General features: G+C 43.8%; 1 protein-coding gene across 2 annotated transcripts; it reads right to left on the reverse strand.

Annotated features, from left to right (window-relative positions):
• Positions 1-16,709: 16,709 nt before the first annotated feature.
• Positions 16,710-19,415, reverse strand: NEUROG2 (neurogenin 2). Of its 2 annotated transcripts, none has more exons than XM_032145554.2 (2): positions 19,044-19,415; positions 16,710-18,669 (listed from the first exon to the last, which is right to left on the reverse strand). In XM_032145554.2, the coding sequence occupies exon 2, from the start codon at positions 18,666-18,668 to the stop codon at positions 17,850-17,852; it is 819 nt and encodes a 272-aa protein (XP_032001445.1). In that variant the 5' UTR covers position 18,669; positions 19,044-19,415; the 3' UTR covers positions 16,710-17,849. The 2 variants fall into 2 exon arrangements, with proteins under 2 accessions (XP_032001445.1, XP_032001446.1); XM_032145555.2 differs by lacking the exon at positions 19,044-19,415 and adding an exon at positions 18,768-18,828 and having other exon boundaries at positions 16,781-18,669.
• Between the last annotated feature and the right edge of the window lie 4,076 nt (positions 19,416-23,491).

A 23,491-nucleotide genomic window follows, 5' to 3' on the forward strand; every position in this document is an offset into this window, starting at 1 on the left:
TATTTCTCCTAATGCTATCCCTCCCCTTGCTCCCCACCCCACAGCAGGCCCCAATGTGTGATGTTCACCTCCCTGTGTCCATGTGTTCTCATTGTTCAACTCCCACTTATGAGTGAGAACATGCAGTGTTTGGTTTTCCATTCCTGTGTTAGTTTGCTGAGATTGATGGTTTCCAGCTTCATCCATGTCCCTGCAAAGGACATGAACTCATTCTTTTTTATGGCTGCACAGTATTATGTGGTGTATATGTGCCACATTTTCTTTATTAAGTCTATCATTGATGGGCATTTGGGTTGGTTCCAAGCCTTTGCTATTGTGAACAGTGCTGCAATAAACATACATGTGCATGTGTCTTTATAGTAGAATGATTTATAATACTTTGGGCATACATCCAGTAATGGGTTGCTGGGTCAAAATATATTTCTGGTTCTAGATCCTTGAGGAATTGCCACACTGTCTTCCACAATGGATGAACTAATTTACACTCCCACCAACAGTGTAAAAGCATGCCTATTTCTCCACATCCTCTCCAGCATCTGTTCTTTCCTGACTTTTTATTATTATTATTTTTTTTTGAGACAGAGTTTCTCTCTTGTTGCCCAGGCTGGAGTGCAATGGCCTGGTCTCGGCTCACTGCAACCTCCACTTCCCAGGTTCAAGTGATTCTCCTGCGTCAGCCTCCCAAGTAGCTGGGATTACAGGCACCCACCACCATGCCCAGCTAATTTTCATATTTTTAGTAGAGACGGGGTTTCACCACGTGGGTCAGGCTTGTCTGAAACTCTTGACCTCAGGCAATCTGCCTGCCTGGGCCTCCCAAAGTGCCGGGATAACAGGTGTGAGCCACTGCGCCCAGCCTGTTTCCTGACTTTTTAATGATCTCCATTCTAACTGGCATGAGATAGTATCTTATTGTGGTTTTGATTTGCATTTCTCTAATGACGAGGGATGATGAGCTTTTTTTCATAAGTTTGTTGGCCGCATAAATGTCTTCTTTTGAGAAGTGTCTGTTCATATCCTTCACCCACTTTTTGATGGGGTTGTTTTTTTCTTGCAAATTTGTTTAAGTTGCTTATAGATTCTGGATAGTACCCCTTTGTCAGATAGATAGATTGCAAAAATTTTCTCTCATTTTGTAGGTTGCCTGTTCACTCTGATGATAGTTTCTTTTGCTGTGCAGAAGCTCTTTAGTTAGATCCCATTTGTCAATTTTGGCTTTTGCTGTCGTTGCTTTTGGTGTTTTAGTCATGCAGTCTTTGCCTATGCCTATGTCCTGGATGGTATTGCCTAGGTTACCCCTAGGGTTTTTATGGTTTTAGGCCTTACATTTAAGTCTTTAATCCATCTTGAGTTAATTTTTGTATAAGGTTTAAGGAAGGGGTCCAGTTTCAGTTTTCTGCATATGGCTAGCCAGTTTTCCCAACATCATTTATTAAATAGGGAATCCTTTCCCCATTGCTTGTTTTTGTCAGGTTTGTCAAAGATCAGATGGTTGTAGATTTGTGGTATTATTTCTGAGGCCTCTGTTCTGTTCCATTGGTCTATACATATGTTTTGGTACCAGTACCATGCTGTTTTGTTTACTGTAGCCTGGTAGTATAGTTTGAAGTCAGGTAGCATGATGCCTCCAGCTTTGTTCTTTTTGCTTAGGACTGTCCTGGCTATACAGGCTCTTTTTTGGTTCCACATGAAATTTAAAGCAGTTTTTTCTAATTCTGTGAAGAAAGTCAATGGTAGCTTAATGGGAATAGCATTGAATCTATAAATTACTTTAGGCAGTATGGCCACTTTCACGATATTGATTCTTCCTAATCGTGAGCACGGAATGTTTCCCATTTGTTTGTGTCTTCTCATTTCCTTGCCCAGTGGTTTGTAGTCCTCCTTGAAGAGATCCCTCACATCCCTTGTAAGTTGTATTCCTAGGTACTTTATTCTCTTAGTAGCAATTGTGAACGGGAGTTCGCTTATGATTTGGCTCTCTGTTTGTCTATTATTGGTGTATAATAATGCTTGTGATTTTTGCACATTGATTTTGTATCCCGAGACTTTGCTGAAGTTGCTTATCAGCTTAAGGAGTTTTGGGGCTGAGACAATGAGGTTTTCTAAATATACAATCATGTCATCTGCAAAGAGAGACAATTTGACTTCCTCTCTTCCTATTTGAATACCCTTTATTTCTTTCTCTTACCTGATTGCCCTGGCCAGAACTTCCAATACTATGTTGAATAGGAGTGGTGAGAGAGGGCATCGTTGTCTTGTGCTGGTTTTCAAAGGGAATGCTTCCAGCTTTTGCCCATTCAGTATGATATTGGCTGTGGGTTTGTCATAAATAGCTCATATTATTTTGAGATATGTTCCATCAATACCTAGTTTATTGAGTTTTTTTTTTTTTTTTTTTTTTTTTTGGAGTTCTGCTCTTGATGCCCAGGCTGGAGTGCAATGGTGTGATCTCAGCTCATTGCAACCTCCACCTCGTGGGTTCAAGCGATTCTCCTGCTTCAGCATTTTGAGTAGCTGGGATTACAGGCATGCACCACCACACCCAGCCAATTTCGTATTTTTAGTAGAGATGGGGTTTCTCCATGTTGGTCAGGCTGGTCTCGAACTCTTGGCCTCAGGTGATCTGCCCCCTTTGACCTCCCAAAGTGCTGGGATTACAGGCATGAGCCACCGTGCCTGGCCTTGAGTGTTTTTAGCATGAAAGTGTGTCGAATTTTATCAGAGGCCTTTTCTTCATCTATTGAGATAATCACGTGGTTTTTGTCGCTGGTTCTGTTTATGCAATGGATTACATTTATTGATCTGCATATGTTGAACCAGGCTTGCATCCCAGGGATGAAGTCGACTTAATCGTGGTGGATAAGCTTTTTAATGTGCTGCTGGATTCGGTTTGCCTGTCCAACCAGCTCTTCTATGACAGGATAGTTCAAAAACTATTGTTGAGAAAACCTGAACCATTTATGCAAATGAAGGGCCTAGAAACAAAGAGGCAAGTAGCCATTATCTGATGTGGTCCATCTGCCACAAAGTAACTCCACCAACCTTCAAAGAACTAGAAAATGTGTCTTTTTGGTGTTTCCTTAAAGATTTGAAAGAGTGAGAGGTTTAAGAGAAACCGTTGTTGAAAATAACTACTACTATTCAAAAAGCATTTTATGCTTTTCCAAGGATACATACATTGTATCATTTAAACCTTATAGCAGTCTTACCTGGGGGCAATAAATTTTATTGAATTTAATTAAAAATATTGTTTTCCTGGCCGGGCACAGTGGCTCATGCCTGTAATCCCAGCACTTTGGGACGCTGATGTGGGCAGATCACGAGGTCAGGAGATCGAGACCATCCTGGCTAACGTGGTGAAACCCTGTCTCTACAAAAAGTACAAAAAAATTAGCTGGGCGTGGTGGCACGCACCTGTAGTCCCAGCTACTAGGAGGCTGAGGCAGGAGAATCACTTGAACCCAGGAGACAGAGGTTGCAGTGAGCCGAGACTGCGTTTCTGCACTTCAGTCTGGGCAACAGAGCAAGACTCCATCTCAAAAAAATAAATAAATAAAAATATTGTTTTCCTATATGAAAAGCAATATGTATACATTCACATCAACAGGTAAATGGATCAGCAAAATGTGGCATAGACTTTCAATAGAATATTATTCAGCCTTTAAAAGGAATGAAATTCTGACACATGCTACAATTTGAATGAATCTTTAAAATATGCTAAGTGAAATAGACCAGACACAAAAGGAAAATATTGCACGATTCCACTTACATAAGCCACCTAGAAAAGGCAAATTCACAGAGACAGAAAATAGGATAGAAGTTTCCAGGAGCTGGGGACTGGGGAGAATGGGGAATTCTTTAGTGGGAACAAACTCTTTTTCTGATGGTGAACAAGTTCTTTAAGTACGCAAGCTGATGACTGCATAATATTGTGAATTTACTTAATGCCACTGAACTGTACTTAAAGGTGGTTAAAATGGTAAACGTTATGTATATTTCACCACACTATAACAAGTGATATCTGTTGAAAGTTGAAAAACAGAAAGTATCAAATAAACAATAATTACAAATTTTAAAATAGTCATGATTCAACCACCAGGATGACTACTATTAATATTTAAAGTTTGAATGTCTTCTTATGCAAAATAGAAATAATAATAGTAGCTACATCAGAGGGTTATTATGAAGTTTTAATAAAATAATCTATGTAAATGACTTAGCAATGGTCCTAACATGTAAGCACAATGAATGTTAGCTGTTATTACAGCTATTATTTGATAATTATTTGATAATTTTACACACATTACTATAATCTGCTCTTTTTTTTTTTTTTTTTTTGAGATAGAGTCTCACTCCATTACCCAGGCTGGAGTACAGTGGTGTGATCATAGCTCACTGCAGCCTCAAACTCCTGGGCTCAAGTGATCCTCCTGCCTGAGCTTCTGAAGTAGCTGGGAATACAGGTACATGTCGCCACCTGGCTAACTAAAAAAAAAAAAAAAAAAATTCTTGCAAAGCCAAGGTCTCACTATGTTGTCTAGGCTGGTTTTGAACTCCTGAGCTCAAGAGATCCTCCTGCCTTGGCCTCCCAGAGTGTTGGGATTACAGGCATGAGCCACCACGCCTGACCTAATCTGCTGTTTTCAACCTAACAATATATTGGGAACATACTTTTATGTCCGTAAAAAGACACATGATTTGTTATTTCTGATCACTCTTTCATTGTAAGAAAATAAATGCAAATGCAAAGTTTAGCTACAATGCTGTTTATGTTAGAGAAAAACTGGAAACTGTCTACATATTCTGTGATAGAAGACAGAGCTTACAGGTGTAGAACTAAGAGCTCAGACAGACTAAGGAACTTCTTCAGAATTACACAGAGGGAGCCAAAACTCAAATCTGACCCTTTCATTGTAAATGTTATGCTCTTTCTCTTAATGTAGGCTTTTTGATTATCAAGCCATTAACCATCAGTATCGTTTAGACAAGAGGTTAGACATTGACTTTTTTGGGAGACAGAACTTTGTTCACCTGGAAGGAATTCTTGCTCTCCCCTCTATCAGTTGTCCCAGCAAAAGTCCCTTTGTTCCAACAGATGGACCTCTTTTACTCCCAAACCATCATCTAATCAGGAGCCCTATGCACACCAGATGTTTTGAATAAGTGCTGACCTTATCCTGGGAGACTCTTAGTCTTATCTTATTATTATGTTAGTTATTATCTTATTATTATCTTATACTTATTATTTATTTTTATACTTATTACATATACTTATTATTATCTTAGTCTTATTATCTTAGTCAAACTACTCTTCATAGGCTTAAAGTCCCCTTAATACTCAAAATATATTAATAACTTTTTCCCTCTATTCATAAAAAGATTAAATGATACATTGTAGCAATTCTCAAGTAAATCTCACCATGACTGCTGTTGATCTTTCTTAGAGAGAGAAAAAAAAATCACAACATATCAACAAATGGAACATAATGCTTGCAAAATTCCTTTGGCTAATCTTTGTTCAGAACTTATTTGGGTTTTTCCTGAAAAAGGGATTCAAGAAAGAAAACTTACATGAGTGTATTGTTTAATGTTGCTACCAAAGAAGAGTTACCTGCCCTTTCAACCTGGCTCAGAGGCATGTTACAGATGCTGGAGATAGCAACATTGAACAAAGGGTGAGCAGGTACACACACGACACACACACCTGTCCTCCTGGAGTTTACATTCTAATGAGGGAAGATAATGTAAATAAAATAAATTTGTAAGATAGTATGCTTCTTGGTGGTAAGTGTGAGAAAAATAAAGATAGCTGAGCATCAAATTAATGTATATCATAAATGGAACAAGGATTTAAAAATTATATATGTATTCACCACATGGTCTGTAACTGAATTAATATCTAAAAATAAACTATAAGCTTATTAAAAAAGATCATTTATTGACTTGGATCTCTCAGAGTCTTTGTATCTTATGGGGAAAATTAAACCTCCTTGCTACAGATTGATACTTTTGGAACTTTTCATGAAGTTCAGTGACAGAGTAGTACACATCCAGTCCTTGGGGGGAAAAACGTGTTATTCTAAGTTGGCGCTAAGGGAACACTAGTTCATAGGAGAGAAGTACAAATCCAAACCACCATGCTTGGTGCCGGTGCCTTCAGATTTTACTACCTCTTCTCTGCTCTACAGCTCTCTGCTCTGAGGCCACCATCTCCCTCTTCAGCGCACCAGACCATCATGTTAATAAGAGCTGATTTGTAAATAGCGTCTCCCTCACTCCATCACTACCCCCCTTTGGCCAGGCTCCTACTTTTCTGCTCAATGGCACAGATGCGGCTTTGAGCTGAGGGGGAACCAGGCAGCTATTAGCAGCAAATCCAGTGAGGAAAATTAATGAAGGGGACAACTAATAAAAGACAGCTCAGGACAGCCAGACTAACTTGCTCTTGCTCTGAGCAGTAATTAACTTTTTTTTTTTTTTTTTTTTTTTTTTTTTAGCTCATGAAGGTAAATATGCCATCGGCACTGGTCCAGTCTGACTCTTCTTTATTAAAAAAGAGAGCAGAGCTATTCATGGGGAGCTGAGACTTAATCTGTTTTCCCCCCAAGAAGAACAATTTTAAATTATTGTGTGATGTGTTTATAGGTCCATGATGTCCAAATCAAGAGACACCTTTAAAGATCAGGGAGAAATGAGGCAGAGAAAGGAATACAACTCTCTGAACAAAAGAAATTGTCATCCCTTGCTTGGAAGCAGCTTAAAAGAAAGAAACCTTTTTCAAAAATTTACTTCTCCTCCCTACCTAAAATGATTGACCTCTGTTCAGTACAAGTGCTGAATGAAAAACAAAATTGAATCCAAGGCACATGGCAGGTCTTAGATGTCAGTGCTAAATATTAGCCTAGCTTGAGGGACTTTTCAGTTGCCTCCTTCAAGCTTCCAGTTTTCATTTTTAAAGGCATAGTTATAAAAAGCAAGTTAAAATGTGGTTTCTCCAAGTATTTTTGAAAATTAATATGGACTCTTTGAAAAGCAAAATCTTTCTAAAAATATATCAAGATAAATCTGTTAGATTTTGTCTAAAAGTGTTTCTAAAAGCAAACCTAGTGTACTTTATTTTTAAAAAGGCATTGAAAAGTGAAGCTAGAATAGCGTTTGGAAATACCTGGTATAACCATAAACAGTTATTCTAACCTTAGGCCTGCTATACCAGGCTAAGAGACCCACTCATAGTTATATAGCCACTCACTAACAGAAAGGACTCTAACCACTTAGTCCAATGCTCTGGCTTTTTCAAAATGAAAAAACCCCGTCACATACTCTAAGTTTGTAAGCTAATTATAGTACTTCAGTTTAATGTGTAGTTTAATCACATTGTCCTTTTAAGCTTGGGTACAACAGGATCAAATTGTACATCACAGTGAATTTTATCCATGGGATCAGGAATCAATCTACTCTTCAAACTGGCCTCCAGACCCATTGAACTACCTCTGGCCCATTCTGGAAAAAAATGAGGCAAAAAACATATTTACCTGCAGGACTCTGTCAAGCCATCTACCCTGTCAAGATGGCTTCATTCAGGAGGAGTAGGTACCCAGATAATGGGTGCTCTCTTACAAAATTGATCGCAATTTTGCATCAGTCAATAACACTATGCAAAGGAGAGTACAGCTCCATATTGTTAATTATTTTCCGAAAGGTAGCAGAAGAACTAGTTGTTGTGAATGATAGAACTTTATACATGCTTACTTCTATAATAATAGTGTGGACAATTCAAACTAAAGTTAATTAAACTGAGATAGAGAAAAATGAGGGCAGGGGTCCTACATGCTTTAAAAATAAATATGAATAGTATTTGCCAGGAGCTGGAGGGAAGAAGAAATGAGAGTTGTTGTTTAATGAGTATAGAATTTCAGTTTTGCAAGATGAAAAAGTTCTGAAGATTTGTTGCACAGCAGTATGAATATACTTAACACTACTAAGCTGTACACTTAAAATGGTTAAGATGGTTTTTTAAAATCACTTTTGGAACAGCTGAAGATTTTAAGGCATTAAAACATTCTTACATGGCCCAAAATAAAAATAAAAATGACTTTTAAAATAACAGAATCTTCAAATTCTTCAAAGGTGGGCTATCAAGTTTTAGTCAATGTATAAGACTTTTTTTTAATTTTGTTGCTACAAATAAGTTATATACTCCCTGAATAAATACACAACCATATTAATCAGGGCAGGCTAAATTATGATGCAATAACAATCAACCACTGAATCTAAGCGGCTCAACTCACAAGTTTTTCTCTCTCATACAACATCCACTGTGAGTTTAGGTGACTCATGAGGACCACTGTTCTTTATGTGGTCACTCAGGAGCCCAACTAGCTTTGATATTTTGGCCTTACTATCTTAAGGCAAGAGGAAGATAAGAGACAAGAGATGGAGACTCGCTCCATTATAAATGGTCTGAGCATGCCCAGAAGGATTAGAGAATCAGATACGGCAAAGACCAGGAACATCCTCCACAATATCCAGCAGTAGTGTTTTGTTAGGTGAAACACCATTAACTGAATATCATGGAATGAAAGGAAATAGCAAGCTTTCTTCTATTTTATTTATTTATTTATTTATTTATTTTTATTTTGAGAAATGTTCTCACTCTGTCACCCACACTGGAGTGCAGTGGTGTGATTACAGTTCACTGCAGCCTTGACTTCCTGGCCACCTCAACCACCTGAAGAGTTGGGACTACAGGCATACACCATCATGCTGGCTAATTTTTAATTTTTTTAGAGAGATGAGGTCTCCCTAAATTGCCCAGGCTGTTCTCGAACTCCTCAAGCAATCCTCCCACCTCAGCCTCCCAAAGTGCTGGGATTACAGGTATGAGCCACCACACCTGACCTCTTCAAGCTTTAAATAAGAGTCTAAAGATAGTGCAAAAGAAATTGTGTTTCCCGGAACTTGTAAAAATACTGCCTACTGTGTAGGGGAGAGCACTGTAGGACAAGAAATAATTCTACTTAAACAGTAATATAATGCAAAAGGACAACGAAGTGAATAATCCGATGGCTATCAATGTTAGTAGATTCTGTGAGACGCCAGTGAGACACTGCATGGTGTAATCATTGTTGCCTTGTTTAATGTTGTCTTGAGACTTGTAATCCTTTCCAATTTGCTAACAAAATTTCTAGAATTTGAAAGTGTGTCATGAATACAAAAGGGTGGAGAAGCTCAATATTTATGAATACTCTCTTTCTAGTCCCTTACCAAAAATATGGTAACATTAGAATCAAAATGCCCTTGGGGAGAGTTTCACTCACTTTGCTGGGGTAGGGGGAAAAAAGGTATTGAAGAAAATTGAACCTTTGACTTTTTTCCTTAGAAAGTTCAAGAAGCAGGCCGGGCACCACAGCTCATGCCTGTAATCCCAGCAGTTTGGGAGGCTGAGGCGGGTGAATCACTTGAGGCCTGGAGTTTGAGACCAGCCTTGGCTAACATGGTGAAAACCCCATCTACTAAAATTACAAAAATTAGCCAGGTGTGGTGGCATGTGCCTGTAATCCCACGTACATGGAAAGGTGAGGCATAAGAATCCCTTGAACCTGGGAGGCGGAGACTGCAGTGAACCAAGATCGTGTCACTGCACTCCAGCCTTGGCGACTCCATCTCAAAGAAAAAAAGAAGTGGGCTGGAGCAGTAGCCTCGCCTATAATCCCAGCACTTTGGGAAGCTGAAGTGGGAGGGTCGCTTGAGCCCACTGGGAAACATAGGGGAGGCCTCATCTCTATGAAAAATTAAAGGCTGGGCGAGGTGGCTCACGCTTGTAATCCCAGCACTTTGGGAGGCCGAGGCGGGCGAATCACGAGGTCAGGAGATCAAGACCACGGTGAAACCCCGCCTCTACTAAAAATACAAAAAAATTAGCCGGGCGCAGTGGCGGGCGCCTGTAGTCCCAGCTACTCGGAGAGGCTGAGGCAGGAGAATGGCGTGAACCCGGGAGGCGGAGCTTGCAGTGAGCCGAGATGGCGCCACTGCACTCCAGCCTGGGCGACAGAGCGAGACTCCGTTTCAAAAAAAAAAGAAAAATTAAAAGATTAGCTAGGTGTGGCGGTGTATGCCTGAAGTCCCAGCTACTCAGGAGGCTAACATGGAAGAATCGCTCGAGCCCAGGAGACAGAGGCTACAGTGACCCAGGATCGTGCCACTACTCTCTAACCTGGATGATAGAGTGACATCCTGTCTCAAAAAAAGATAAAAAAGAAAAAAAGAAATAAGCAGAGGCAGCAATTACCTGATTACCGGGAGAACTATATCCAGTCATTGGCACCACAAATATTTTCTCCAATCTGCTTTGTAAGGTATTATGGTAATTACCACACCATGCATGTGTTATGAAACTGTAGGCAAGATACAGAGTAATGTGGAGGTGAGGAGGGTACCACTGGCTAGTGCCTTCATCAGTTCAGCTTCACCTCCTATAGTTCAAAACAAAATGGTTCTGAAAACTCTCAGGCATTTAGAAAACTCTCCCCAATGTAGAACAGAAAAGCCTGAGATGCCGGCTACTCAAGGAGAACTGAACCCCCTTAAAAATTGTTTACTTACAGAATAATAACTGAAAATGTCAGATGGAGTCTCCTACATCTACTGAAAATTATAGGAAGGAGTTTCTATTGCAGATACCATGAAAAACTCTACTGGACATGTTTGCCCGTGCACATGCCCAATGTCACACAGAGATATATTCCAAAATCATCTCCTAATTCAAGAGAAACATTGGATGTGAACTCAGGACTTCTGAGTTCTTTACTATTTTTCCAGCAAAATTATGTTTTTTTCTTTTCTGCTTCCAAGCTGTTGCCATGGTAATTTTGAGGGTTAGGGGAAATATTATTAACATAGATAGGATTTTTTTTAACTTTTTTTTTTTTTTGAGATGGAGTTTTCACCCTTGTTGCCCAGGCTGGAGTGCAGTGGTGTGATTTCAGCTCACTGCAACCTCAGCCTCCTGGATTCAAGTGATTCTTCTGCCTCAGCCTCCTGAGTAGCTGGGATTACAGGTGCGTGCCATCACGCCTGGCTAATTTTTGTATTTTTAGTAGAGAGGGGGTTTCAGCATGTTGGCCAGGTTGGCCTTGAACTCCCATCCTCAAGTGATCCTCCCGCTTCAGCCTCCCAAAGTTCTGGGATTGCAGACGTTAACCACCACACCTGGCCTAGATAGGTTTGATTTTTAAAAACATCTTTTTGATCACAGTCTAGGCACTGTGATATGAAAAACAGTGTTAATTAATACAATGATTATCTGAAATTTACAGCTAGTCTTTCCTTCAGTTTCACAGGTATGTCCAACGTTTTATCTCATTTGAGTTCTTTCCCAAAATTATCTGGAAAGTAAGGCAAAAATAAATAAATCATATCCTCATATTGAATCAACCTTCTTGTATTGGTTTACATATGATGTTTCAGTAGATGTAAAAGTTTGAAAAAAAAAAACAAGATTAAACTGAACGTATCTCAGAATCCTTCGTGTTTGATTACTTCAATGCATAGCAAGATTTATGTACTGCAAAAAAAAAAAGGAAAGAAAGCAATGGCAAGCCTGTGGGGTTACTCTTTTGTCACACTGGCACTAGTTTGGCTTCTTTCGGCTATTCTTATGCCAAGGAGGCAATAAACCCCCTTGAGAGTCATAGAGCTGCCCGCGGAGTCCTGACGGTGCAGAGAAGCTTTTATGCCAAAATACAATACACAAAGGGATCATAAACACGTTTGAAAAGGAAGATGACCTCTTTGTCACTTGGCATTAGGCTTTATTGCAAGCTGCTGCCATGGAAACCAGCCCCCAGCTCTCTCCATATTTTAAGGCTTCCTGTTTCCATTTTACGTGGACTTCAGCACCTTTATTTAATCCTTTCTACATCAAATAAGATAGGTGAAAGGTTTTGGTTCTTTGCTCCATTGTTTAACGTCTCCACATATGCCTTTAGTTATGGAGCAAAAAGGACTGTAAGTGGAGTCGAGGATTTGAGTGCAGATGGAAACAAAGAGAAGGTGATAATGGAATTATTAGAAAGAAATGGAGACAAACATTGGTGACACAACCTGCTGTACAATTCGACAACATCTATCAGAGAAGATATATACTCAGTATTGAATATGTAAAAAGCCAGCTGCAGTCCAAACAGGCTACTCTAGGAGATGTGTCCTTTGGAAATAACTTTAACATGTTGCCTCTTGATTTCTTGCATGGCTGGACTTCCATGTGCAGTAAGTAGAGTCTGCCAGGTAACACGAATCTAAACAGCTGCCCCCAAAGTCCAGCCTTAAAAATATGTTTCCATTGGGAAGAACTGCGGATCCTGGGTTCTTTTATTTCCTAAGAAATATGTAACTTTTGTTTTGTAAGAAAGTGAATATGCAGAAAACCGAATGCTTATATAGTTACAGCCTTGAAAAGTAAAAGCAAAGATAACCAAGTAAAAAGAGAATTGACGATGAGCTAACTACCGCTGAAGCTCTGCGATCCAAAAGCTGCTGGGACATCTGAAGAATGGCCCGGGGTCAGTTCGGTGAGATGCGGGGCTGAGGAGGAGAAGGAGTGGGACTGTGGACGCGCAGGTGTTTCAGGGATCCTCCTCCTTTCCCCCTTCCATCTCTGATTCCATCTCCAATTTGGATCCCGGGAGGCCGAACATCTCTCACGCGGTCGACACCTCTCCAGGCTGGAGCGCGAAGCCGGCGCCTGCTCGGGTGATCAGGGAGGCCTGGCCTTTCACGCGGTGTTCTCAGTTAGTAATCCAAGTTGGCATTTCCCCCTTCGCGCTCTGAGCAGCTGGAGAAGCAGAGAATGCGAGCGAAAGCAGACAGAAACACCCTTGTCTCCTGTCCCCCGACCGTGGCACCGAGAGGGGGAAAGAAGTCATTTGTTGTAACGCACACACCATCAGGATTCTTCCCCATTCCATCCTCCCGACTCACGCCACCTTGCAGGGAAATAATAGGTCCGGCCACACTGGCTTTCGCGTTCTGCTTTCCGGCTGACTGAATTTCTTTGCTCGCCTCTCCTGTCGGGGACCATCTGAAACTGCCTCCAAGCTGCGTTCCCAGGGAACCCCCCAACCCCCACTCATTCCACTCGGGGACTAAAGAGCGACTCACTTCAACGTCCTCCATAAGATGAACCCCATCCCGGCTGGAAAAATCAAACTGGGGAAGGAAAAACGCGTGGGGGGCGAGGAGAACCGCTCCTGCAGACCTGGCCCCTCCTTGGCCCCAGGGGACCCCTGCGGGTGCCCACTCGGAGCCACGTGGGGCGGCCCCAAGGGAGATTCACCATCCCCCAAACCAAGCGCTTTGGAAAAGAAACTGCAGAGAACAATAAGAAGCATGGGGGCAGGGGGTGCGCGGGTGTGTCTGTGGAGTGATGAGAAAGCTGGTCTTTCATCCCTCCTTTTTTGGACATTCCTTAAGTTTAATCATTAAAGTGGTCCTTAAAAAAGAAGGCAGCAGCTTAAAGCTGCTATTTCTGACAATCTGCCCCACACACTTTCAGCGAAGTGAAAGATCTGGATCTAGCTTTGTTGCTTCGCTACCAATAGCAGACTTGGGGAGACCAAACCTCCGATTTCTGGCCACATCAAAGCACTGATTATGCAAATACCCATTTTTTTTTTAAGAATAAAAGAAAATGGAGGGGGAATTATTTATCACACAATGAACCCCCTGCCAGGGCAGGAAACAATAGATCAGACCAGATAGCCCTTCTAGCCCCAGGCTGGGGGAGCGAGAAAGCGGGGTATTGGAGCCCTCACGTTTTATTGGTCTAACCTAATTTCACTAATTCTCTTTTCACACATTTCTTTTGCAGATTCGGAGGCCGGGACTTTCACGCTCCCGGGAGCGCACTGCATTGGCGCGATTCAAGAGCTGCCCGCTTTATTTAATTAATACATTCAAAGCTCGCTTGGGAGCCCGAGGGGGCTCGGGGGAGACCGAGGCTGGCGGTGAGGAAGAGGCGCTTTTAACCAGTTCCAGGTGTCGGTGCCCAGAAGTCACAACCAGCCCAAGGGTGTGCAATGCAGGGGGGTGTACCCAGCGGGTGGGGGCGCCGCAGCTCCCAGCCTCGCCCTCAAGCCCGGCCCTTTAGCAGCCTGTGACCCAGACTGGCTGGTGGACGGCTGAAGCCGGCCTTGGGTCTAAACGCCCTTCCTGGGCCATCGGACTAGGCTTTGGGAAGCGCCGAATGGGCCCTTCCTCTCTCCTGGCCAAGGTCGCCCAGGGCCTTTCTCCTCAGCTGGGACACCAGGAGCGCCCACCCGGCTCTGGTCCAGGTGCGGCGGGCCGGGGAAGCCTCAGCCCCTCCTCCTGCCTCCGGCTGAGCCTAGGTCCGGCTCCCGTGGCGGGCCCAGCGGTTGGCAGTCCGCCTCTCTACTTTTTTTTCTCCTTCTTGGCACTCAGATGGATGTATTTAAAATCTAGTGAAGGAAAAATGAGCCGTAACAAGGCCTGAGCACTTTAGAACAAATAAATACAGCCAATCCCGGAACGCTGGCCACGCTAAAGCGACGCTCCAATGAGAACAGGACCCACCTTCGCGCCTCTCTGCACTTAGGAAAACGCGCCGCAGCGCGCTAGCTGGCGTTGGAAAGATCTAGCAACACTGAGAGTCTGTGACTGTCACCAGAAGAAAATCTCCACAGCGTTGTTTGAAGTGTCTCTCATCAGAGACACCAGAAATAAAATGGCGTGGCTCCGAGGCCTGCAAACCTACTTGGTGCACACAGATGCAGCTCATCACAGCGCGGTCACAATGTCAGGAGGGAAATGGATAAAACGGAAATACGACTTTGTTGCCTACTGCAGAAGCAGCGGCTTTGACCCTCTCTAATTGTGCTCATTCCTACTAGGAAGGGAAGAGAACGACTGGGCCTCAGGCCACAGGCTGTGAAGGTTGCAACGGATTAGGGGAGAGAATCTCGGCGCTGAGGCAGTCAGAACATCATTCTTACCCGCTTAAGATGATTAGACGCCATAAAAAATAATTGCACCAATTTAGTGTAAAATAAGTTGTGTTCTAGATGGGGAAGGGAAAGCCTGAGTGTGAATTGCAAACGGTAGATGAAAGCCCTGGCACTTAGGATGTGTCTGCTTGTGTGTAATGGGGACCTACAAGCTCCAGCTTTGAGAACTTGAACAAGACTCTGGACCTGGAAGAAGTGTGTAGAGTCAGCTAGGTCAAGAGTGAAGTCTGTATTAGCTGTATTAGCCTTGCTCAGAGCTAGGATTATTGAATCATCTATCCATCCCTGCCTCTCCAACTTAGCCATTAGGGTCATCTTTTTATGGGATGGCTTCACCAATTGAGAAGGTTTCCCATAGTCGGAGGAGTAGCCGCATCTGAGATTTTTGTCATGAACTATTTCTTTGTCAAGTTTCCAAAAGAAGCACCATGTATCATCAAATGTGTCACCAGAAGAAGCATCGTTCAGCACCAAAACTGATGTTTTCAAACTATCATATTACAATTCCTTTGCTTGCTGGCTTGGCTTTTTAAACATTAGAAACATAAATGTGAATATAAGAGAAATATGACTTTCTCCCTATGTCAGATAATCAAAGAGCAGCTAAGAGTAACACAATCTTTAAATTAAAATGGATTTACGAAAAGGTCTCTCATGCTTGGCTATAAAAATGAAACAAAAACCCTAAGTTAGTTCTACCTTTGATTAAAATGGAGTTATTACAGACGAGTAGTTTCAGATAGACATCTCAGGAGAAATTATTATTGCATTGTTTAGCAGAGTGGAGTATTTAGCCCAAACCAGATGCAGGGGGAGGTGGGTGCTCTGGGGAGGTGGGTGCTGTGAACGACCAAGATTTAATGTGTTCTTTTTTAGCTTGTGTTGTCATAGACACTCCTCCCCAAGGGGATTAAGCATAGAATGTGGTCAACCTTCATTTGGTCATTTTTTACCCAAAGCCAATCAAAGGTCATTCATTTCTGCTTTGGAGATTGAGGTGCAAGTTAAACCATTTTTGCTTTCTCTTTGAAGAAGTTTTGACTGTGTAATTAACAAATATTGGAAAGCGGAGCTATTTATATATTTTCAATACCAGTTCACTCTAAATATCTGCTTTATTCTGGGAGTCTGCTTTTAAAAGCAACTAGCTTGTTAAAATGCCTAATAGGAAATCTGCTTCTAATGGTGAATTTATACATACTGTTACATCACAAATGTTAGAGCTGGAAAGGGAGCACCTTTGGAGGTCACATCCAATCCCTTCAGTTTACAGATGAGAATTGAAGCCAAACAAGTTGTACAAAAACCAAATTTCTACACACTTCACCAAGAAATTTCAACTTCACTTTTTTTCAAATCAAGGTTTTCTGAACTTTGGAGCTTATCATGACTTAATTATCATTTAAATTCTTCTCCCCTTTTTTGTTTATCTTGTTTGCTCAGAGATTTATTTCTTAGAAATAAATTGTGTGTTTATCTTAAAAATAGAGTTACACTCTTATTTTCAATATTAGTGTCTCAAATATGATTCAACTTTTTGTGATTTCTTAGTGAAATTCTACACAAAGCATTGCCAAAAAATACAAGTACTATATTCAATTTGACATGGGAAGAATTTCAAAAAAACACAACTCATTTGGCATCTAAAAATCACATAAGCAAGAAAAAGGTAGAATACAACACAAAAACTTATGAAAATTAGATAGTTTATTTATAGTTTAATCACAAGAACAACGTTCTTGTTCTTCAAGACGTAAATACATACTAGAATAAACTCTGTAGAATATACAAAAAATACATATTTTCCCATGAAAAATTTCTTTATAATAAATAGAAGGGAACACGTGTGTGGCTGATCCAAATAATACTCCGTGTCTGCTTAGGTTTTCAGACTGTTGATTTATTTTTAATCTCTTGAAAGAATGGGGGAGTTCCTTCTCCCCTAAAAGGTCGAGATAAATAATGCATGAAGCAATCCTCCCTCCTGATTTTTCCCTTTTCCTCCACATTTTTCCTTTTGATAGAGAGTTCAGCCTAAATTTCCACGCTTGCATTCAATCATTACAAAGCCTACAAATTATACAATGACTTCTAACCTGCCCCTCTAACAAAACAAGTTTTTTCCCCTTATAAATCATAAGAGACAGATGGCAAAATGGGGAAGAAAAAGGAAAGAGAAGGACAGGACAATAGGCATTGTGACGAATCTGGGAAACAGAACAAAGTGCACATCAGAGAGGGAAAGTTTGGTTTGACAAGTGAAATTCCCACAGCCTGCAGACAGCAATGGGAATAAAGCAGATGCCAGCCATTGCAAATCTGTGGATAATATTATTACCAGCAAAATCATTCAGATGCTAAGATACATTTCTTTCTACTCGACATTAACATCTCTATGTAGAAGCAAAGGCGAAGAGATCATAGGAACCAGTTGCATTCCCCCTGTGAGATTCACACGAACTGCATCGAGTCCTCCGGCTTTAAAGAGAAAGGGGAGGAGCGTTAGTCCGCTCTGCAAACTCTTTAGATATGCCACCATCATCTCTTCCTAGCGTCTTTTTCGTCTCAAGAAGCGCCCCCAAAACGCCACCCTTGGCTTTGACAATAAGCTCCATCACACCTTCAATAAATCAGAGCCCGTCTGAATGAAGGATACCCAAAGCCAAGAAATGCAAGAAACAACCGAGGAATCAGAAAGGCTACACCTGCCCTGTGAAGTGAGATGGTTTCCAGGGCGTGGAAAGGAGGGGCAGGGGAAGGGAGGAGGGCTCAACTGGGGACAGGAAAGGGAACCCACTAAGGCCTGGCGTGGGTAGCGAAATGGCAGCTCTAGATACAATCCCTGGCTATAGGGAGGTGAGGTGCATAGCGGTGCTTGTCGGGAGGTGGGGGCTGCCAATAGTCCATGTCTGACCCGGCCGGGCTGGCGGGCGATAAAGTGCAGCTGTAGGGGGAGGTGGAGTTGGAGGACGCGGAGGAGGACGGCGCGGGGCTGTTGGTGCAACTCCACGTGGAGGCGGGCGAGGGGCTGTCTCCGCTGCTGCTCAGGGCGGCGCTGGCGCCTCCCGGGCTCAGCAACACTGCCTCGGAGAAGAGCGCCCCCGGCAGGCCCCCGCCGCCGCCCCCGCAGTGATCCGCCAGGCGCAGAGTCTCGGTGAGGGCCCAGATGTAGTTGTGGGCGAAGCGCAGGGTCTCGATCTTGGTGAGCTTGGCGTCCTCGGGGAACGTGGGGAGCACCTCGCGCAGCGCGTCCAGTGCCGCGTTGAGGTTGTGCATGCGATTTCGCTCGCGGTTGTTGGCCTTCAGTCTACGGGTCTTCTTGATGCGCTGCACCGTCTCGGCGGTCTTGGCGCCTCGGGAGACTGCCCGCGCCCGGGAGGGGCGCCGTTTGCAATCGTGCACCAGACCCAGCAGCCGTGCGGGCCGGCATACCTCCGCACCCGCAGCCACGCCGCCCCGCGCCCCCTGCCCGGCCTCAGCCCCGCGCTGCCGACGCTCCCCGCCTGACGCGCCCGGCTCCTCCTCCTCTTCTTCGTCCGCGCTGGATGACAGCGGGGTCAGGGCCGCCAAGGCGGGGGAGGCCGATCCGAGCAGCACCAACACGTCCTCTTCCTCCTTCAACTCCAAGGTCTCGGATTTGACGAACATCCTACCGAAGTGAAAGGGGAAGGAGAAAAAGGCAGTGAGGTGTAAGGAAATAAACAGAGGCGCGATCTTCGTGTCACAGGGGCGTGCTCCGGCGGGCACCTGAGAAGACCAGCTCGGAATGGCGCGGAGCAGGAAGGCGAAGGAAGAAACGCAGGCAGTGCCAGCCAAGATCAGGAGCGCCGCTAGCGCTGGCTGTGACTCTGCCGCCAGTCAGCCGGGTCCTGCCATCCGCGGGCCGTCCTGCGTTCCCGCCCAAAGAAGGGACTGCGGCCTCCGCGACAAAGATTCTGCGGGGAGCAGAGGGCGTGAGGGTGTGGTTGGACTGAGTGCGGGGAAACCACCTGCAAAGTTGGAAGCCGTGGCTCGAATACTTACTTAGTTGGCTCTAACTGTGCCTCAGCGTTGCTGTGACTTTGGCGTGTGCCGGGAATCTCTGCGCAGCCGCGAGCGCAGCGCCGCGTCCTTCGCCCGGCGTGAAAGCTGCAAGCCCGGCGCTACTGTGGCGCAGCTCCGCGGGGGACCTCTGCGACCGGCGAGTTTGCCAAGAGCCCCGGCGGCGGCGGCGGCGGCCCGCCCGGGTCTCGTGTGTTGTGGTGGTGGTGCGTGTCTGTCTGTCAGTCAGTCCCTGGCCGTGCGGCTCCTGGCACGCGACTCCCAGGCACTCCAGTTAAAGCGAAGCTGCTTGTGGTTCAGTGGCTGCGTGTCTGGCACACGACTCTCCTTAAAACCCCTTATATACCACCAAGAAAACAATCAGATCTGCCCCAGGCCCCCCCTCCCCCGCCACCGCCTCCTCCTCCTGTCAGTCCTGCCCCCCTTCTCCCCCGCTTTTCCCTCCTCTGGCTTATTCTTTTCATTGCATTATCATCATTCATTTCTTTCTCTTTCTTCACCGCCTTTCCCCCTCCCTTGGCCCTGCCATCCATCCTCCTCCTCCCACCACCCCCGCCTCTCTTTTCCCCCTTTATCTAATCAGCATAAAATGGTTCTAAAGCTCCTGTTGGAGCTCCGGGCTGCGGCCGGAGCTGGCGAAGCCGCAGCGGCCGCAGAGGCTCAAGCTGCGGCTGTTGTCGCCGCCGCTGTCCATTGTGATTGGTGGCTCGCGCTCGGCTGGAGCGTGCCGCTAATTTATTAATGAATGGAGGTCGCGAGGCGCAGCTGGCCAATCAGGGCGTCCCGGACTCCGGGAGGCCTGCGAGCCACGCGCACCGGAGCCCGCTCCCTTTCAGCAGCTCATTAGGGGCCCGAGCGCTGGGGGCGGATGGGGGGACCCGTGCTACCGCCCCCGTCTTAGTCCTCGCTGCCGCCGAGGCTCCCCCCGCCCGACGCGCGCGCAGGCACCGCACCCGGCGCTGACGGCCCTCCTAACTCCCGGGTGATGGGAACTAGGAATTAGTTAATGGGGGTCAGAATCCCGGAAAAAGCAGTTAGCCCTGTGGTGCTGCCGGGCGTCTCTTGGCAAAGCCTGTTAGGGGTTGCATCAAATAGTAAACGATTTTAAAACGGATTCATTTGGTAAAGGGAGGAGAATGGCGTGGATGGCGAGCTGTGGACACGTCGTGGGCAAGTGTGTTTGGGATCCGTCGAAACTGGAGTGGGAGAGTGAACGGAGAGGACACTGGGGATTCAAACAGGCGTCTCCTGGGAGGGGAGGTCGGATAGGGGAGCAGTTGATGAGCTTTTAGAGAATGTGAGAATAAAACCACTCACATGTTAGAGCTGAAACGATCCCCCTCATTTTACATACGGGAAACTGAGGCTCCAGGCACTGATGCGGGTTTTGCTGGGGTTAACACAGTTTATAGCCTGGAGGGACAGCAAGGAGGCTTCCCGCGTGGGTGGCAGCGAACCCAGCGGGAGGAGCGGCAGAGCTGCTGCTCCTGCAAGCAAATGCGCTGCGCTGACATTTCCGTGACCTCTGCTCCGCGCTGGGGGGCGTTGTAGGGACAAGGGGCCCATCTTCCCAATTCTCCTGCTTTTCAATGAGAAAAAAGAGCTGAAGGACTACTGGACCTCGGGGGAAACTTGTTCTGAATTGCTGGTTAGCCCTCCCCACTTTCCGCACGTTCATGCTCACCCTCTTGTCGACATGGGGATGGATCCGGACTTCAGTAGACCGGAGTGGCGTCCCTTGAGATCCCCTTTGCAAATTAACTTTAGGCAAAGCACAGTTGGAGTGTTAGGAGTGGAAGAGTAGAAGAGAAAGAGAATGCTATCTTCTGGTTTCTGTCTCCCTCGGTTTGTAGGACGTAGAAACAAGCTGTATTCCAAAGACAGGGTGGTTAAATTAGCTGTTAGTATTTTGGCATGGCTTTAATTTGTTTTAATGTTTTCTTCAGGGAGGTAACAAGGAGGATTGGAATCACAAAGTAAAGAAAATGAAAATTAGAAACTTGTGAAAAGGAGCATTACCCATTGCAGTTCTTCAACCTTCAGACTTCCTTCTGTCTTGGAATTATTTGAAAACTATCATGATTTCCACTTTGCTCTTTGATGTTTGTGTTTTCATATTCCCCTTTTTAAAGCAAATTCCCAAAATATAAAAGCATCATTTGCCAGTTTCCTCCTCGATTATTTTAGAACAGCTTAATTTCATGTGTTAGAAGTGCAGAAATGAAAATGAAAGAAGAAAAAGAGAGACACTTTCAATGTTTCTAGCACACAGCACCTGCCTCTCACACATCTTTGGGTTTCTGTCTATCATGAACCTGCAGAATCAGAACTTCATAAAAAGTTTGACCAAGCAAAAATTATGCTAGAAGTGCTTACCTTTGTTGCTGTACACATGAGCATTAATTTATAGGCAATTATCACTGATACCAAACAAGAAAATACTCTTCTCATAGTCCCCCTAAAAGAAAACCTGCCAAGGGTGTGGACTTGTCCAGTCCAGTAGGGACTGAAGGAACATGTGGGAGCAGACACAGAATTTGTTTGTAAATTTGAATAAAATGTAAGGACAAGAAAGCTAGGTTCTGAGGAAATGATCAAGACTTCTAAAAACAAATACCTGAATGATAGGAGGAACCTTGGTTTTTCAGTCTTTGGATATCTATATCGCTTCACAGGAGTTGCCTGCAAAGAAATACAAGCCAAAATAGATTAATGTAATGAAAACAAAGGAAAATTTATTTTAGTGTCAGTGAAGACACCTGTCTTTGGACAGGTTGCTTTAAACTTTTGGTTTAGCTAGGAATTGCTGGGTTGATTTAACGATAAAATATATTTGGGGGAAGAACAGAATTGGAATCCAGTTAAGTAGAGACTTAAAGGGAAACTTGGTGAGCCTCATATAACCCCAAATAACAATGAGATCAAGCTGGGTCTGATGCTTAGTGCCAGTGAAACACACAATGGATTTCTTTAGTTGATTGTTAACAGTATTTGGACATCTGACTCTCCAGTTTTTTTATTCTCCCAGGATTTTATGTTTTTATGACTCACTGAAAGGGCACATGTTTTCCTTTGACAAAATCCAAACCTATACTGTCTGTGAGTGATAAGTTAATAATGCATATTTAAGTATATCCTACACACAAGCTTAGTAATGGTAAAATTGTATTAAGGTAAACTGCACACTTCCTATTCTGGAAGTTTCCTGCAAAAGGAAAAACTATTCCAACAATGTCAAGAAACTTAGGATTATGTACGTATTCAAACATTGCTATAAATCAATTTCTAATCATTAAACGTAAAGCCATCATCGGGTTTATAGAATTTTATTTTTTTAAATGAGGGCTTCTTTGGGCATATGCAGTGATGTATGTCCAATTACTATAAAAAGTACATCTGTAAATGAGAACACGTGGACACAGGGAGGGGAGCATCACATACTGGGGCCTGCGGGGGGCGGGGGTGCAGGGGGACAAGGGGAGGCAGAGCATTAGGACTAATACCTAATGCATGCAGGGACTTAAAATCTAGATTATGGGTTGATTGGTGCAGCAAACCACCACAGCACATGTTGAAACAAACCTGCACATTCTGCACACGTATATCCCAGAACTTAAAATATTAAAAAAAGTATAAAACAATTTTTAAAAGTACATCTATAAAAAAAGATGCTCTCTATATACCCTGGAACTCTTAAAAATTTTGGTTGTGTGTTTGTACTGTAGCCTTCAAGAGCTGACTTACTCTTGATCACAGAGCATTTCTGAAAATATTTCTCATTGTGAAAAATATCATTTTTAAAAAGAAAAGAAACACCCAAGGTCAACCTCATGCAATCCAAAGACCAACCGTTCATACTCACAGTTGCCTAGATAGCAAAATTGTATTTGTTCAGCATTTTGATTAGTTTTGCAGGAAAAATAAAGCAATTTCGATTTGTACTCAGCTTTGCGAAGGCATAACTGATGCCAAATATCCTTAGCTGTACTCTTCTAGCACTCTTTTAACTTAAATAAATTCAAGAGGCACTTGTGTGGTCTAAAAGATTGTCCAGATGAAACGAGGCTGAAATGTTATGTGAAGGGGGAGGGGAGTGAGTGAATAGCATCAGCCAGGATGGTGACCGAGGGCCGCTCCTGTCCATTGCATGAACTGTCCTAAGGGGTCAAACTGTTCATCTTCAGCCCTTCTTTCAGTGCGGAATCCTACTTTAAGAGAACAAAAGCTCAAAGCAGGCAGTTATCAAGAAATGGGAGCGCAATGATTTAAACTCATCCCCAAGGCTCAGAAAGAAAGGGAGCTGAGTGCGTGTAGTGGGAGAAAAGTGGAGTAAGGGGAGGGGTGAGAAGGTGGGGATCTTTAGAAAGTCTTTGTTACTTCTAAGAAGCTTGAACTTTGAGACACCCAAAAGCCCTAAAGTTTAGGGTAGG

The sequence above is a fragment of the Hylobates moloch genome, unplaced genomic scaffold (genome assembly GCF_009828535.3).
Source record: "Hylobates moloch isolate HMO894 unplaced genomic scaffold, HMol_V3 SCAFFOLD_3, whole genome shotgun sequence".
Classification (NCBI taxonomy): Eukaryota; Metazoa; Chordata; class Mammalia; order Primates; family Hylobatidae; genus Hylobates; species Hylobates moloch.